This window comes from Rhea americana, unplaced genomic scaffold, assembly GCF_003343005.1.
Source record: "Rhea americana isolate MKP2758 unplaced genomic scaffold, rheAme1 scaffold_329, whole genome shotgun sequence".
NCBI classification, from domain to species: Eukaryota; Metazoa; Chordata; class Aves; order Rheiformes; family Rheidae; genus Rhea; species Rhea americana.
The window spans coordinates 250,906-269,690 of record NW_028186456.1 but is presented as its reverse complement, the minus strand read 5'-3'; the positions used below and the strand labels follow the sequence as shown (position 1 = coordinate 269,690).

General features: G+C 34.9%; 1 protein-coding gene across 5 annotated transcripts in view; it reads left to right on the top strand.

The window, feature by feature from the left end:
* The window catches only part of MBTPS2 (membrane bound transcription factor peptidase, site 2), a 34,903-nt gene that overhangs the window by 10,232 nt on the left and 5,886 nt on the right, over positions 1 to 18,785 (top strand). For all 5 annotated transcript variants that reach the window (XR_014896564.1, XR_014896563.1, XM_085310871.1 and 2 more), the window contains 7 exons: positions 666 to 769; positions 2,280 to 2,407; positions 6,322 to 6,440; positions 7,384 to 7,564; positions 9,859 to 9,953; positions 11,897 to 12,092; positions 17,419 to 17,494. Coding sequence is in view for 3 of the 5 variants with exons in the window: in XM_085310871.1 (XP_085166997.1) it covers positions 666 to 769; positions 2,280 to 2,407; positions 6,322 to 6,440; positions 7,384 to 7,564; positions 9,859 to 9,953; positions 11,897 to 12,092; positions 17,419 to 17,494 (899 nt within the window). In the remaining 2 variants the exon portion in view is untranslated. The remainder of the gene's footprint in view (positions 1 to 665; positions 770 to 2,279; positions 2,408 to 6,321; positions 6,441 to 7,383; positions 7,565 to 9,858; positions 9,954 to 11,896; positions 12,093 to 17,418; positions 17,495 to 18,785) is intronic.

Here is an 18,785-nt window from a genome sequence, read left to right as displayed (position 1 = left end):
GTGAGGGGTCTCCTTGTTATGTCTTACATAAATTAAAACTGTATCTGCATTTCAAATTATTTTTTCTATTTTAAATTGTCATTTTTACTACATATGTAGACACTCAAAATGTCAAAAAAAAATCACTTTTTAATCTCTTAAATTTGAGGTAGTCTCATGATTTGAGATATGGAAAGAGAAGGGGAGACCTGACAAGCCTTTTTGGACTGTTAGAGTTCACAATACTTTGAATGCAATGCAAATTTTAGTGGAGGGTGGATCTCTACATCGCTAGATGTAGGAGATTATAAACTAATGCTTACAGTTGTTGATCTGCCTCATTTGAGTTGAAGTCTGTGTACGTTCTTACAAACTTATGGAGCTTAATATAGAGTAGGAACACATTCTATCGTGGTTGTGGAGACTGAGTAAGGAAGGGAGATGGCTTTTGGCCTGTAGAGCTATTCAGCCTTCAATAAAAGATTATATATTCAGTATACTTTGAAATATACTGAATAAACTGAGGGAAGAGGCACAATCTGATGGTACTGTATGAAAATAGCTCCTGTTCTGTTGCTTGTCTGCAGAAGCCGTGTGAAACAGCAAGTTTGGAGGCAGCATAATTTGTCATTGTACCTCTTGGTTTCCTAGTGTGTTTTGTTTTGTTGTCATGCCTACACAAACAGGTGCCTGGTGTAAATTTGCCTGTCAGCCAGCTGACCTATTTCTTCTCTGCAATCCTTGTCAGTGGTGTGATACATGAAGTCGGCCATGGGGTGGCAGCTATTCGGTAATACAAGTTATTTTTTTCTTACTGTGTATCAGCAAAGCCTAATATTCCAGAGTGTTTAATTACAAGCAAATGTTGTTAAGGACAATTGAGGACAGAGTTTTAATGCACAGTGCCTTTATATAGATCATGAGAAATGACTTTTGCTTTGTAAATATACTACACTGAATCAGATTTACAATTATAATTCTTTTAATTCTTATAATTATATTCCTTTAAGCTATCTTATTTTCACACAGGAATTGCATTTCTGTAGCTGTAGCATTTGCAGAGGTCCTGTGCACTGCTGCATAATGGTGCTTTATAATAGATTTTAAATTAATTTTTTAAAGATAGCTAGTAAAGTAGTATACCAACAGACTGAAGCAGTAACTCTATCAAATGTGATTTATCCCTGTTAATTTCAGTGATACATTAATTTTGATCACAGATGAGATTTTTTCATGTCACTGTTAACTGTGACGATTACTTCACAAAAAAAATTAATTTGCTATGATTAGTCATTACTGTTAAATGACACTCTAGCATAAGAGGGTTAAGTGGTGGTTACTGGGATGTGAACTTGATATTCAGGTGTCCTCCACATTTTTCCTGGACTTGTAGGCATTATTTGTTCCAAGGGCACAAAGCCCTAAGTTGCTTCTATGTATTTTCTTGAGTGTAGAAAGTCATGACTGTGTCTTAACTTGTTAATACCTTTTTTTATAATGGTAGAAGTTCTCAATTAAAAGAGGAGCTTGGGACCAAAATGTTTCATCGGTCTGTTTGTCTTCCAGCTTGTTTTCTCGCATATTCATTGTGATTTTTCTGGGAAGAATGAACTCTTGCTTTTGATTGGCCCACGGCAGGAGGAGCCAACAAAATTTTAGTTCTTCCTCTCCCCTTTACAATTGCCTTCATGTGCTGCTGGCTAACTACAAAGATGCTGGGAATAACAATATAGCTCTTAACCAGAATTAATAATTTTCACACCTTAGTGGWGTGATGTGTAATTATTTTCACTTACGATATGTGTCAAAGGCTCTGAACATTCAAATTCAGATTATGTTTTTGTGGAAAATTGAGATAAATCCAGGCAATATATGTGTTTCATGAAAAGAAAAGCTGTTACTTTCTCCAGATATTTTTTGAGAGATTAGTTTGAAATGGGGTCCTAAATGCTGCCATTTTTTACTTTAAAAAAATCCTAAAATACTGAACTGTAAGTTAATTTGAAGGTACGTAGGATTTTGTGTGCTATTCTTATCAGGAAACAGAAAATAAATTGAAGTCATCCTTTATTTTTTGCAAGTCTTGCAAATGTGTGTTGCTTAGAAGTAGCAGTTACTGCGGAAGGCATCCTTTAATTTAATTATCTTTTAATCCTTTGTATTATAAAAAGATAAATTAGTTACATAATTATAATTGTAGTTATTCCTGTAGTCAAAAAATGTATACATTGTGCACAACCACTCATTTTTTTCAGTTGTTTGTTTGCAGTAACACCACTTTTTTTCCCCCCTCCCCCAAGAGAACAAGTACGATTTAATGGATTTGGGATTTTTATCTTCATTGTCTATCCTGGAGCATTTGTTGACCTCTTCACAACTCACTTGCAACTTATATCTCCAGTCCAGCAATTAAGGATATTTTGTGCAGGTAATGGTTTGTGCTCTTTTATTAAATCTTTACTTAGCACAGTTACTAATTTTACATGTATTTGTTGACATGAGAATGTCATCTGCCTATCTTTTTTCTTTTTTTTCTTTCTGGACAAATTTGTGCCTACAAAATAAGACATCTAAAATGAGCACCATCTGCAAATCCTTGGTAGAGGATTAAAAATTTTAAATGAAGCAGCAAAAAGTTTTTCTTTACTTAAAGTGATCCTTCTGTTCTGGACCTAAACTGTGCTGTGAATGGTGTCAGAAAATCGTTTCGTCCCTACTGTCCATATTGTGCTGTTTTCTGGGGAAGAGACTTCAACTGCTAGGAGCTTGAAAAGTTTCCTTTCATGAAAAATACTGCTATCTCCTAGATCTGATTCAGAATAGTTGTGCATAGGAGGTTTCAGCTGTGTTGGTTGAGAAGGAATGTGATTTCTGACCTTCTTCTCCCATTACAATATGCTCTCAAACCTGCCCTAGTCTGTTTTCCGTATTATATGTCCTAATTAATAAAATCTTGGAGCATACAAGCTGGAAAATACTCAGCCAAAAGATTACTGTTATGAAGACATGACTAATTTTCACAGGTGAACATTCTTTAGCAATTTACTTCCAGTTTCTGCAATAAGTACAATCTATTACATAATTTTCAATAGTAGTTTCAAGAAAGTCTGTTATTATACAGATCTCTATGTTTTGATGTTGCTGTTAGGGGGAGATAAAGGTTAAAACATAAACATCCAAAGAAGATCACAGCTTATGGTTCCAAATAACTGCGAAATTGTTTTGATTTGATGCTTCTTCTTCTTCCTCTTTATCTAAAGGGGGAAACCCTGGCTACTGGGAAGTAGAGCCTTTCCACTGCTGCTGTGGAAAGTTGGACTCGGACTGTGTTTTGCTTCCTGAACTGCTTGTCTGATTGATTTCTGGAGACCGAATTGATCCCTAACCTATTGAAACAGAGATAGAAAAGATAGCATTTTAGTTTAATTCTTGATACTGGTGGGTTTTCTACTGCAGGGGAGAATAGGACAGCAGCCTACCTGTTGTATTGCTTACATACTAACATTCTTTGCTGAATATTTYAACTGTAAAATACTACAAAGGAGGTTTTAGGTAGGGGATATAGAAGCATTCAGCAAAATATGTTTTCAAGTTTTTGTAAATCAGGTAAATGATAATAAATGCTAAGTAAATAAAGATAATTCATATTCCAAATACTTTATTAAAGTCATTCACTGAAATAGACTAACTTTTCTGAAGCCCTATTCTCTATTAAATATAAATATATAAACTATTTTTCAAGGTAATCAATTTCCATTTCCAGCTAGGAGGAACAGATCTGGAAGAGAAGACATATTAATTTTCCAAATGGGCTACTTATATGTATTTCTGCAATTATATAGAAATACAAGACTGTAAGCTGTAATAGAAAATAATTACTTGTGTATTTTTAATGACAAGAAAATGCCTATAATAATCCTTAGGAAACCTGAAACAGAGGGATACAAACTAGTAACTGAGACACATTGCAAGGTTAGGAATAACAAATACCTGCAGTATAATACAGCTARTGATATGTATTTTAAAAAAATAGGCTGTTGATAGTGTGATGTTCAGTAAACTTCRCTCATTTTTTGTCAGTTATCAGAACTGAACGAACCTATTCTCAGCATTCTGAAGGTCTGAATTTGTAGGTCTGAATTTGTAGAAACATGCTTTCAGATTTTTGTATAGTAGCTAAGTAAGTGGAGAACTGCACTGAATTGTTCTTCTGCAGTCCACCTATACTCTGGAGATTAAAGAATATATGTGTTATACAGCAGATGGCATCATGAGTTCAMGAATAGTGAATGAGTATTCTTCTAAGACCAGTGATATTTTTAGCAGTAATTTCATACTTAATAAAGAAAAGGTGGTCCTCTGCAGCACTTACTTAAAATTAGTTCAAATTTTTGTATTATTTTTGGAGATCCTTTTTAATGCTATTTATCTTAACAGAAAAAGGAGGTAAAGATTTTAAAGAWGTTACTGTAGGTGCTGTAAGGGTTGTGTGAAGTGTATCTTCTTAAATATAAAGAATGGGGTATCCAAGACTAGATTGTTTTAGCAAGATGAAACTGATGGTATAGTGAATAGTGAGCCTTTACAGATATTCTCATTTACATTTTTTTTCCCCTTTCCTGTGGATCACCTGGGATGGATTTCATGCCTATCTGTTTTAAATTTCTCTGCCATATTCCACACAGTGAACTGTGAAGATTATAGTTGTAAGGTCCATGTTTTTCAGCTGTTTGAAAGTACTCCTTGTCATCTTGCAGCAGTTCCATCAACTTTCTTTTTTCTTTTTTTTTCTTTTTTAGTTTTTATCCAGTTTACTTTGTCTGGTAGTTACAAGTTGCACGCTGTTACAAAGTAATTTTAGTTCTATCTTAGATTTTTATCCTCTGTTAAACTAGAAAAAAATAAAGTTTATTTTTAAGTTTAAAAGATTTTAAAAAAATAGAATATTAACTTCAGTTTTTGTTGTGCTTTTGTGTGTGTGTGTGTAGGAGAGGGAGAGAAGAGACTATAATGCTGAAACAGTACTATTTATCTGATTGTCTTTCAATATGATACAATTAAAAACTTGTATAAAGAGATATTACYTTAAAAAACAACTGTGAGTGGAAATGACAACAATTTTTAGAATTGTTGCCTTAATTAGAGTGTTCCAGAAATGTTTCTCATTTATGCAGCATCGGAAACCTTGTAGAAGAAGGTAAATATTTTTATAAGACCTGGTGACATGTGGGGACAGCCAGGAGAAAGAAGAGTCCGTCATATGTTATGGTAGTTATCGTATATACAATGCAAGAAAAATAGGTTTAAAATATTTTTAAATACACTTACTTCGTATTATCTAGTAAATCTACTGTAAATCAAATCCTTCTTAACAAGGTGAAGAAGTAAGGAGTCTTCAATGTTGGGAAGTTTTCCTGTATTGGTCATACAAAATGTTTGCCCAAGAACACAAATGGTATGAGTAAATTTGTGTAAGATGGGATGTTGAAGGAAGCCAAGTATGTCTTATGACAGTTTTTTTTCATCCTATGGAGAACAGCCTGCTATAAAGATTAGAGTTGTAAACATGTTGCCAAGAGTAATGAGTTAGGAAATGCTAATTGCACAACATAGTTTTTTAATATGTTTTTTAGGCCCATATTTTAATCATGATTGTAAAAGAAGCACTTTTTCTAATCTTGCTGGGCACACATGCATGTAATTATTCACATTTCAATAGGATTGATCCGAGGTAGATAACCATGGAAAATGCTCAGTTGCAACTAGATTTWGTGCATCTTGCTAGCTAAGAACATACAGTATTTCATATTTGTATTTAATTCCATTTATTAAAGATTCTTAAATTCAGCATTTTATAGTGGTAGACAAATGATACATTTCTTTCCACTTTTTTTTTTAATAATTGTAATTTATGACAACTTGTTGAATAGAAACTGTAATTTAATAGTAGATTCAGAATACTAGTGTTTTGCATATGGATACTCTACCYAGTATGTACTCATGCAAGTAATGTTATATGATGAAAAATCAGTATGATAAAATGACACTTTAAAAATGGACCTATCACTTTTCTGTATTTTCCAGTAGTATAATTCTCAGGGATTTGGAGGAATCTTTATAGCTATCTGCCCTACAAGTAAATCAAAGAGTTTGCTTAGGTTTGTAAAGAATACACACATTCTTCTTTCATGCCTATATTCATAAATTAACTTTTCAACCATTCTTCAGTAATTATTTCAGGAAAATTAATTAAAAGGTAACTGCAATATTTTGCATTTAAAAAATGCATTTTTGTTTTTCCTATTAATGTTTATTTAGAAACCTTTTGTATTCTTTTTTTAGGAGTATGGCATAACTTTGTTCTTGGTGTTGCAAGTCTTATGGTTTTGTTTCTGCTACCAGCCATTCTTTTCCCTTTCTATTACACGGGTGTTGGGGCACTTATCACAGAAGTCACAGAGGTAGGAAAAGATCTTGAACGGTTTCAAATTATATGCTTTGTGACCAGAAATGTACCAATGTCTCTTTTTATCACAAGTAAATTTGGTCTTCACAGGACTCTGCAAAATCTAATGCAGTGTGCTTTTTGTCTGCTTAAAGTTTGGTTCTCTGTCTAATGGTATGTTAATATTAGTAAATGAATAAATATGGTATGATTAATTATAGGCTGTTCAACATACTGTAAAACTGTTCTCCTTTTTGAGTTGAATTTGCAGGCTTATTTCTGTTTATTTTAAACTTTTTTCCCAATACTGGAACCAAGTAAATCAACCTGAAACTATATCATAGCTCTAGTTATTGCTATCTGTTTTTAATGTTAGAGATTGTTTTGAGCTGATTTCCTTGCTTATTTGGTCAGTAGAAGTTGGAAGCAGAGAAAGGGTAAAATGCTGAGATTCTGCAAAGGACTAATTTTTTCTGATGTGATCAAATGGTTGAAGAGCAGAGCTGGCAGAATTCAGTCCTCCTTGGATAAAAAAATGAACCAATACAATGCAGAAGGAGAATGACATTTATTGTGCTTTATACCTACAGAAGTACAGGTATACCCTGCTTTGCTGGAAGATTATGGCATTAAATTAAGCTTCTTGAACTTAAAATAATAGGAAAAAAATACATTAACTTGTATGAAAATAGTTGCTCAAATTTGAATAGGTCCCCCTTGATCATTTGAAGACTTGGCCTTTTTAAYTGTGTTTTTTTTTTAACACTAAATAAGCTGTTCTTCATGGAGAATATTGTTTTTGTAATGCTCTATCTCAGGTTAAAGTAATCTCTTCTGTTAAAGCCTGAGATTTGCTTCTGTAAAAACAATTTCTCAACCTAAACATTAGAGCAGAACTGTAAACTAATCCTTGTAGTTTCAACAATAACAACATGACTAACATCACTTTTTCTTCTCAGGATTCTCCTGCCAATGGACCAAGAGGGCTTTTCGTGGGAGATCTTGTCACTAGCCTTCAAGACTGCCCAGTTTATAATGTGGAAGACTGGAATTCATGTCTGGGAGACATTTCACAAAAGTCACAGATTGGCTACTGTATAAATGCAGCAACCCTACAGCAATTAAGTTTTCCAACTAGAGGTATGAGTGTAGGTAGTCTCTTCATTATTCTAGATTGTAATTTTGTCATATCTTTAAGACTCTTTTAGATATAGGATTTGTTAGTGGGACAGCTTTTTGGTAAGTCAAATCTGCTATCCTCTCCTAAGCGATGACCAGTATGCCATTCCTTTTTGTGAAATGCTATAGTGAGGGAGAGAAAGAGGAAAGGTGAATTTCTCTCATCTTCCTGTAATCCTATATGAATATAAGGTATGGTCTAAATAATGAAATTTGCCTGTCCAGGATATTGCATAATTTGACTATTACCAATAATATGATCATCTTCTCTCTTTTTAGTTCAGTTATATGGGTCAACTCAGTGATCTACTGCAGATACAAATTCCACACGTTACCTTATTGCTCTGATCTGTGTGACATTACAAATCGTGTGGCTTATGTTAGTGATGTGCTTTATTATGGCCACTTCTGATCTGCCTCGCTGTACAGATTTTATGCTTCATTTACTTCTCCAAGCTTACTTGTTTCGTTGCCTGTAAACTTAGTTCTATCTGGATTGCACATATTTTTTCTAGAAGTCAGTATATTTCCTTCTATTTTCATTTATACATTAGATTGCTTGTTGCTGTAACAGCTAACCCCCAAGAAACAAAAAATAGGAACTGAACTAAAGTAGAACAATAAACAAAATTAAGTAGAACAAAAATAAACAGTCAGATTAAGTTGTCTGAATGTCTTGTGACATGCCCTGAAGCTCTCTAGAGTTTGGTTCACGCAAGCATCCATGGAGACTGAATTCCAAAGGTAAGAGGCTGCAACTAACTAAGAGCTTTAAAATTGTCAGTGGCRTTTTTCCATCATACTGGGAGTAAAAAGGAGGTCAGACAGCTTTAGTACTCATGTTTTTTGATACATTATTGTTCTCATGTGACATGGAAAAGGTAACCTTTTTTTTCCATATGTAAGGAAAGTACGTTTACAGCTGGAACTAAGATAATTATTTGAACTAAAAACTAGAGGAGCATGGGTAAGATACTGGCTTTTAGATATCTAACACTTTGGATTATCTTCTGAAGATGAGGGGCAACTTTGGCACATGCTCCCAGCTGGGCTGGGATGGCAAGTGAAAACTAGTTCCTAGATCTTAAAAATATACATGTTATGAGATTCTGTTGCCCTCAGAAATGCAATTTCAGAGACATGGGTAATGAAACTGCATATTCTGCAGTGGAACCAGTCTTATTTAGATGGAAGTGCTAGAGGCTTAATATTGCTTATAAGCTTGGTTGCTATATTGTGTTAGCAGCCCGTTGTCCCACTGCTGCATTCTGATCAGACCAGTCTGTCTATTTTCTGAGCCACAAACCTCCAGCATTGAGAAATATTCCTCTTAATTAAATGAACTCTCTTCAGTCTCTAGCAGCTGTCATTTGTCAAAAACTTGACAGTTCACAGCTTGACATAAATACAGAGTATCAATAAAAATGTGTATAGCAAATGGATCCTGTCTACTTGACCATAAAATAAATGGAGAATAAACTATTAAACTATTTAAAGTAAGTATGAAGCTAGATGGAAAACGATGTCCCAAGGACCGTTTTGAAATAAAAAAATAAAAATAAATAAAGGCAACCAATGTCTCAGGCCCGATGTATCTAAGGAAGGCAATYCAATATTGCTGCCACACAGATTCTTATGATAACATTCTTTTGTGTTTTTTTAAAAGACTTGTTGTAGAGTAAGTCAAATTTGATTCACAAAGGTTCTGTACCACATTGTAGCTAAATCTGTTACACACTGTAACTAAATCAATTTAAAAATATCATTTATCTACTGCTGTAGCCTTCAAGACTTGGAAAGCTTTCAAAGCCTGAATCTTGGAAAGGTTTTTCACATTTTTAGAAAGGGCATTTTGAACCTTGGTCATTTCCATAGTTGGGCACTGAAATCGGTACAGCAGCAGGTAACAAATTTCTATTCTAGCAGTTAATGCTATCTAGAGGCAACAGATAAAAGTATTTTGTAACTCATAATGCTCAGTACATTGTAGCAGTAAGTCCCCAGGCTCCCCAGGAGATTTTTTAAGATGAAACAATCAGCAAGTGAGAGAGATGATTGAAATCAAATGGCATTCTTAAAATGGTGAAATTTGTTTTCAGCTGTGACTGATCCACAGCCAGGCTCTGTAAATTACTGTAATTCCTCAAGGCTACAGAATGATTATTTTATTTTGTTCAGAGAATTTCATTTCATTTCTTTTCAGGAAGTTAGTAAATTATGTTACTGATCTTCTGCTCTATGCCTACATTCTTTAGTTTATAGAAGACTCGATGGCACAGTTGAATGTTGTAATAACAACAGCCTCACAGACATTTGCTTTTCATACAGCAATAACTTGGACAGCAACTTGGTAAGTTACTTAAGCTGATAATTACGTTTGGTAAATCTAAAATTGTTAAAATGAAATTAGTAATATTTACCAACATTATGCAGCATACTTAAGTTCTTAAGAATACCTGAAGTTTATAGTAAAGGTTATGAATATATTACTTTCCCCATTTACAGCTAAGAAAAAAAAAATTGATTATGATACTTTTCCCATGATCAAACAAGGAATCTGTGGAAGAACAAGAAGAGACCTTATACCCCTGATTCCTCTAGATTCCCTCTCATTTTTTCTCTCATTTCCTCCATCTTCACTTTGAACACAGAGTATCTGAGAGTAAAAAGAAAAAAATATCAGCTTCTGAGAACAAGGTGAAATTGCTTATTTTGCATCTCTAATCTTTAAAGGTACAAGCAAAGCATTGGACTGCCTGTTCAGTTATCTTATCTGAAGTCAGTAGAACTTCTCCCCAGCTTAAGTAAAAATATGCAAGAAAAGGTTCTAGAAATCGTTAAATTTCTCAAAATCAAGGTCTCTATTTGACACCTTTCATAATCACAGTAATTTTCCTGTAGATTCTGGAAATATATAAAATTTCTCAATATGATTTTGCATTAGTCTCTTTTAAAATACAGGAATGTCTGTTAAGAATAAATTATCCACATTGACAGCAATGGAATATTTCTAACAGTTCTCTTTACAAGAACAAAGAGCACAAATAACAATTGTGTAAACTTTTCTACACGTTCCAGTTTGTTACTGTTCTGACCTGAAGTATTAGATATCTCAAGAAATAGAAAATAAGCCTGTCCCTAAATCTGTTGTGTTTACAATTTCTCTGATGTTAAACTTTCCACTCCAATATGTTTTTGTGGTATCTAGCCACTGGGAATTGGGCACACACCAACAGCTCTTTTGAAATATGACAGTGGTTGGTAATATCGTTGTGTTCAGCAAGATTTGATAAATSACTACCCCACAGAGCTTTGGCATTCTTGAATGCATAGCGGCTGCTTAGGAGCAGAGAAGAAATAAAAGCATCTAAAAGCCTGTGACCTTCTGCTGTCATTAGAATGATTATGAGTTTTTGAACAATTATTTTAAATATTCTTTGCAGTGCTATGCAGCTGTATTTGAAAACATCTAAATGCTCTCTCCTCCTAACTACAATACAAAGAACTGGTATTGAGGTTAATGGAGAGTGACTGATGCACATGCCTCTGTAGAGAGTAACGGCCATTATTATCAGGCTAACAAGCAAGGGCATCCCCTTTTTTCCTAGTAGATGAAGATTTTCTTGCTTGTGCTGAAGAACAAAAGGAAAATTACCATAGGGCTTTTTCAGGAAACATGGGAGAAAAAAGAAATTCCTGTTCCTTTCTACTCTACTCTCTTTGGCCTGTGGAAAGCAAAAGAGATSAAGTCTTTCAGACCGCAGAACGAAGGAGAGTTATAGGTAGGGTTTAGGACATAAAATTGCATTAAGTGCTGAGTATGTCTAGTTCAGAATGGTCTCTTAGCAGCCACATAGCCAAGGTAGGTTGGTTGGATTTGCTGAATTTAAGGTTTTGTTCAAGCAAATATTGGTTTAGGTCAACAAGGTCTAAAACTTCCTAAGCAGATAAATCAGTAGTACGTTGATTAAAGGTTCTGCTCATTAGAGAGAATTGACTTATGTTTAGATACCTTGATTTTGTTTGTGTATGTCTTCCTTTGAATAGCTTTTATTTTGGTGCATGTGTACACCATCTCTTTTGCATTCCCTTAGATGTAGAAGGATAGGTTGATCATATATATAGAAAGCCGACAAAAAATCAGATTCTAGCTCTTAATGGCCTGGTAGCATGTCACTGAAGCCCTTCCTTTGCTTTAAAAATATATATACACTACACTTTTGAACCTATAAATAATAAGCAATAAAAGAAAATAGATTTAAATTTGCTAATCATTTTAAATACCCATTGCAGTATGCCTGTCTACCAGCACGAAAAGTTATTGAGGCCAGCCAAGTTTGTCGAACTAACRTGGACTGCCAGAAGGACTTTGTTCCGAGCTTGTGTGTGACTCCTTCTTTAGAGAACCAAACAAGGCTAATCAGGGTAAAACATCCACCTCATATTGACATGCTATTTGTAGGACATCCCTTGCATCTCCAGTACACAGGTTTGTATTATTTATTTTAAAATTCTGGAGGGGAAAAAAAAGATTAGTATGCTTTATGTTGGCTGGCTCTTTGAATGAGGTCTTGAAGCACTGTTAGTTAACTTGTTTAAAACAGGATCGGTTTCTTGTTACAGCCAGTGGAGAGAGATGGGCTATTCAGGAAGTAAGTAAATAAAATGTGCCTAAAATAAATTTGCACAGTGCGGTAAGTTAAAGGTAACCAAACGATATGTGATATGAGATAGTCATTTATTCAGAAAAGTATGAAAGGGCTAATTCTATAACAGATTTCACTTAGTTTAATCATGGGAACCAGAAAAGTGCATTTTGCAAACATGTAAATTTTTCAAAAATTCTTTTATAAAATCTAAAATCTCTATGATGTCTTGCTGAAATACCTTGCCTAGTATATTAGCATGACTACTTAAATCATGCCTATTTTCTAAGTACTTATTACAAATTACCATGACTATTGAGCCACAAATATCACAATTAGCACAATACAGGCTTTTTTCCTGAYTTTTATTTTATTAAGTTGTTTAATTTGAACTAAACTGAACTAAGTTAAATAATATTCATTTAGTTCCTTAATYTGAAATGAATTGCAGCTGTCTTTTGGGCAGCCGTATATCCTTGAACCAAGTATACAAGGAGACAGTAATTCTGCTCTTGGCGCAAGCAGGTGAAGAATGAACAAACTTATCTGCATTTCTACTTAGTAGGGCAGGGTAAAAATGAGGTAGATACTAGCTTCAGGTAGGCTTAGAAAAGTGTTAAGTATTAAATTGTGTCTTCAAGTGAGGAAAGTAAAGGAGGTGTCATGCATCCACAGAGTATCTCTGAATCACAGTACCTGCCAGAACTACTTCAGAAGCTTCTCACAGACCTCACAGTATACCTCATAGGAAGAGATTTTAAATACATTTGGAAGTATCTCCTTAGAAAGCCATTATGCTCTTCTGATAAGGAATGGACAGCAGTACAACAGAGCTTCAGAAACACTGATGAAATCTGGTTGTGTAAATACATTAGCATTTTAACATAAACACATTTTTTGTTAATCTGCCAGTCTTTTTGTGCTAGCCATGTTTAGATAATAATCATTAAAAAAAAAATCTGTTTATTTTTACTTGTTCATAGTATACCCTCATTTAAGCCCAGGATATGATCTCTTCACTTCTGTCCTCCATTTAGGTAGAAAAGCATTGTTCTAGTTGATACTAACACACAATTCTGTATCTGCTGATATCTACTCCGTATGCAGCAACAAATATCTAAGAGTAGTGTTTGATAATTATTTTAAATTTACTTGCTTGACTCTCTACTTTAACAATAAAGACTGAAGGTACTCTAGAACAGTTGGTATTGTTCTTGTTTCCARTATGTTGGGGCAACGGAGTTTTAGTTAGTGTATCCTACTAAATTGTAATTCTGCAAGACAACCTAACCTGTCAGGCTTTCAGAGATCAGCAAAGAATGTTATTGCATTCATCTAGAKAGGCAGTTCTATTTTAAGAAGTTACTATGTGAAAATACTCCTGTATATAGCATGTAAGTTGTATAATTTTGCAGTGATTTATTGTGCCCTGGGAATTGCGGACTTTGCAGCAAACTTTGCTGCAAACTCAACCTATGCTCTGTGTTCCGCTTGGAAAAACACCAGAGATACAGTTATAGGAACCTGCCTTGGGTAGCAGGTATTTGTATTGTTGTAGAAGTCCATGCATTCCACTGAAATGACTTGTAAATATTTCAGACTTACTTTGCACTGTGCATTACTGGCTTGGGGATAAGAGGGATTTTTTGATTTGTTTGGGTTTTTTTTGGATGCGGCTGATCAGAATGTGATAACAATTTTTCTACAGTTCAAAAAGGAAAAGAATCTCTTCCTCTACTGTGTGAGTTTAAAAATAGGAATCAGATCTAATGAAATGCCTTATTGCATTAGTATGTTCTTCCTACAAACATTATTTTTTAGAGAAGTACTGTATTTAACATGCAAGCTGATACAGGAATTGCACAAGTGTGTACTATGACTTTAATAATGTCACTTGAAGTCATGTTTGAAAAACTCTGAGGTTATGTATGTWTTGTTTGCTGTTTAGGCTTGCATTGTTGTCGTGATAGTCCTGATTTATGGACGAATAATTATTTCATATTTTCATTTGATGCTAGCTAGCTTCTAGATTAAAAGCTCTTTAAAATTTTATGTCCATATTAGCCATTTACAAGGAGTAGACTGTTTAGTTTAATTCTATAAAATGTTTCARTTTCCTCAAAGTAAAATATCCTGGTAAGAATATTTTTGTTGTAACAGACTCTACTTACAGCTCTTATTGTCAATATAAAAACCTTATAAAGAGTCATACTCCCAAGTGAATTTACGTTGGTATAGATTTGGCCAAAACTAAAACAGAAGGAATGATTAGGAATGGATGTTGGTCAGGATGGAAACATTGATTCCTTTTTTTTTTTTTTTTAACTAGCATTCCCTCTGTAAAAGTATTTTATTGAATATAATCTAATATAAATTCAGCTGTGTATTTATTTCATGTGGTATTACTCAAGACTTTAAGCTTTTCCTTATTGCAAGCCAGTTATGGTCTAGCTTGCCTTATCAGGCAGATGATATGTAAGATTGAAATGGAGGGCCTTGTTATTACTGGCATGCAACATTGCAGCATTTCTTATTTGTTTATTTATTTATTATTCTTTCATGTCATTTCTGACATTGCTAAATTTTGGCTTCCTCTTCTCTGGCCCTTGTTTGTTGGGCAGAATCTGGTGACTGACATTCATATACCTCTTTCTAGCAGTGTCTTACGAAGGTGAGCCTAGAGAATACCATTTCTGCCATTCTTTTCTTATCCCTTGAAGGACAAGTTTGTCTGCTACCATTAGTTTTTTTTCTGTTACAGCCCATAAATTCATAGCCTCATATTACAGTRTCTAGAACTTAGTCCTGCAACTTTCTGAAGAGTTTGTATCTTGTAGAGKTTCTCTTAAAGAGTTTCTGAAAGGGCCTGCCCCAGCAGCAAGGGGATTTTCTTCTGCTTTGGCGTTTATATCCATATCTGCTGGCTGTCAGGGACGGCAGGTTTGTACCAAMGAGTGAAGGAGTTTATTGATCCATTGTGAATGTAGGCCCAACTTCACGTTCAGGATAGTAACTTGCTAGTGGCCATTATGTATTGGTCAAGAGGCAGTCAAGCTTTGAAATCAGAGTATGGGCAAATAAATTCGTATTGCAATATGCCTATTTTGAAATCTTTGAATACACTGGCTGTTTCAGCTTTTTTGGCTCACGGATGAGAGGTCTGGTCAAATGTTCTGATACCAGCCTTCAGCTTAATGAGTTATTTTCCTTGGATATCTCTTGACTTGGATGCATCTGTTTTTCTGAGCTGGATGATGTCCAGGATTCCCATCTGATGTGTTCTTCACTTTGTTGTTCAACAGTCTGATACTTATTCTCTCTTGGTTTTCCTAAATCAAAGATCCTCAAGGTAAGGAAACAGAGAACTTTGATTTTTCAAAGCACTTTGGCCCACCTGATACAGTTTCAGTATTGGGAATTTCTCTGCTTATTGGCATACCAAAAATACTCTAATTTTTGGATCCTTGTTATCCAAATCTCTCCATCCCATGGTATGCTTGCTTATTCTTGTAATTACTACTCCTAACTCATCAGAAAGGCCCCTATTAATAGACAAAAGCACATTTATTTGACTGAGTGGATCAGTTCCCTGCCTAGTGTTGCTTTGGAAYTGCGCTTTCCCCTTATATCTTTGTCCCAATGTCCTTGAATTGCTTATTGAACCTGAGGAAATCTGATCTCTCTCTTACCTCAGATATACTTAGCAGGAATTTTGGTATGGTATTGATACATTATGTGTTTCCAGCAAGGTTTCCAGTGTTCTCTTAGCCTGTGCTTTCAAAATTTTTCAGAGTGGGTTAAATTATTCCTTTCCCAAGGGATGTTGTACTACAGTGGGATTTCAGCTTTTCAGCTTTTTGCTCAGCTTTGAACTCCTATTCATGTTCTTCTCCATGTCTTTATGGAGGTGGTATTTTTCATGGCTATAACTTTTTTTTCCCAGGATAGTTGGGAAAATTCAAGCTGTTAAGACTGGCCTTCTCAACTGTGTGTTCCTTAGGGACACAGTGGCTATTGTAGATACTATGCAAGCTCCTTTTGAAGGTCATTTTCTAATTCTCCTTTAATTTACCTAAACCTCTTACCTCTTAGGATAAGACTCCATTATGCTGCAAGTGTCTCTTTCAGCTTTCGCAGAATTGAGGCTTTCAAACAGTCCCTGAGGCTCAGAGACTGGAGAGAATGCTGCTTCTTTCAAAGGGTTATGTCAATCCTTTTTTCTAAGATAAATTAGATGGAGTGTCCCTATACTATCAGAGTGCAGTCTGGGAAATCTTATGCTATCTCGGTTTTCTCTGAGGAGAAAGTCTCTTGTTGAGATTTAACATGCAGCGAACTGGAACCTCACCTACCCATTTGAGGAAGTTAGGGTACCAAAGAAGCATTTCAAGTTGATGTGGTGCTTGATACTGCCATCTTACAGTCACTGTTTGTATCGTGAATGCCGAATCCCATCTCCCAGGATTTTAAGTTGCATGAAATTACTGCTTGTAGTCACTTACAGTATCATTCGAAGATAGAAAAAGAGGCTATTTATTACTGACTGTCTGGTGTTAAGATGTATAACACACTTGTGCGTCACTTCCTAGCCCTTTCTTTCCCAAAGTGCATCTAGATCTGTTCCCTATTTGATCCAGAACTGATAGGCTCCATCTTTACGTAAAATGAGCTCAGATTCAAAACGTGAGAATTTTCTCTAGGTACTGAAACAGAAATTTTTTTTGTCTTTGATAGAAAGTACATGTGTACACCAAGGGTATGAATGTATACGTGTGGACTATATTATGTTGAAGAAGGCTGGTAATGATAATCTCTTTGTGTATGTTTTTATGGAAGGGGCTTAAATTACACAATATGGTCCTTATGACTACAGTCTAGTTGTCTCTGAAAATATACATCTTAGATCTGCTTTTACTGACATCATATTAATTATATTTTGTGGCATGATTTTATTATGTTAATGTCTATGTCTGAGAGACAATTAATGGTTACACTCTGTCTTCTTAAATAAAAGAAAAATAAAAGAAAAACCATATTTAGATTGATTACTCATCCTGAAAAAATGTCATTCCAAGTCTGATTTTTCTGCAAAACTATAATCTAAAATTCATAATGTTATAATCCTAGAATGACTATTCATTTCTTGTGGATCTTTTATTTTYGTTTCAGTAAGTCTCAGCAGTTTTGTACCGCGACATAACTTTMTAAGCATTGATCTGCCTGTGATGATAGAGACATTCTGCAAGTATCCTTTGAAGTATGTTTGTTCTTTTAAGACAAAAAGGAAACTGTTTTATAATTTGGTGACTCAGCAAGATTTCAGTTGGATATAATTTTCAACAGAATGCCCTGAAACATCTGTAGGGTTTTGTACATCTTTACTCCATTCTGCAGTGATTATTGTCTATGTGCTGAACTCAAAGTGAAATGTCTCACTTCCTTATTTTTAGTAGGAAATTTATGGTCAGGTTTTTTTTAAGTCTTTCTTGAACGTGAGGTTTAGTCAAAACAGTTCTGAATTTTTGGCAAGACAAATGAGATGTTGCTAGCTTCAGTGTATTGGAGCTAGATGTTGTAGTCTCCTTCTCTGGAGATCTTCAAGCCCGCCTGGACACAACCCTGTCTAACATGCTCTAGGTGACCCTGCTGTGCAGGAAGGTTGGACTAGATGATCTCCAGAGGTCCCTTCCAACCTTACTGATTCTATGATTCTATATTAATACTGTTTCTTAGCYTGAACTACCTGAACTAAATAACAGGTATGGGTGTTCGTTTCACTCTCTCGCTCTCTCTTTTTTTTCTACCTTTAAAGGAAACCTCATATTCAAAAAACAATATGATAACATTTTAAATATGGATATTAATCTGTGTTAATGACTGAGATTATATATACACACACATAAAGGATAATGGGCTTTTGGATACAACTAATCTAAGAACCCTTAGCCTTAGAAACTGAAACGTGAATGAGTGGTTAAAAACAGAAGAGTATAGTTTAGATTTGTCCATAAAACACAAAAGCTGGTACACAAGTCCCCCTTTTCTGGGAACATGYCAAGGTTCACTCTGACCCAATAGATTTCTGAGCCATATGTCTTCTTGTCCAGCCATTTATAGGATAGAGGCAGGTAGCAAAGTTAGCAAGCCTTTACTAGCAATATGAATGATCTGTCCTTACCTCATTCTCGCATGCACAGATACTCACACAACTTTTCTGGCTAAGAGGTAAGTAGAAGGTAGCTCAGATTTCCAGTCATGTTCTAGCCATTTACTTTAGAGAGGGAACGTTTTGAAAAAATATTCCTACTCATCGTTTCATACTTAGATCATAGATCTAGAATGCCTTGTTACTTCAAGGCATAGTGTCAGAGCTATGAATTTGCTCCAGCCTTCCAAAACCACACAAAGCAGGGGAGGAAGATGGGCAGCATTAAGAGTGTTCTTGCAATCTCCTGTTTTCCTCTGAGTTGGGAAGACTGCAGGTTGTTAAAGTATCTAAACATAGTGCTTGATTGTTACTTAAAACAAGTGAACCC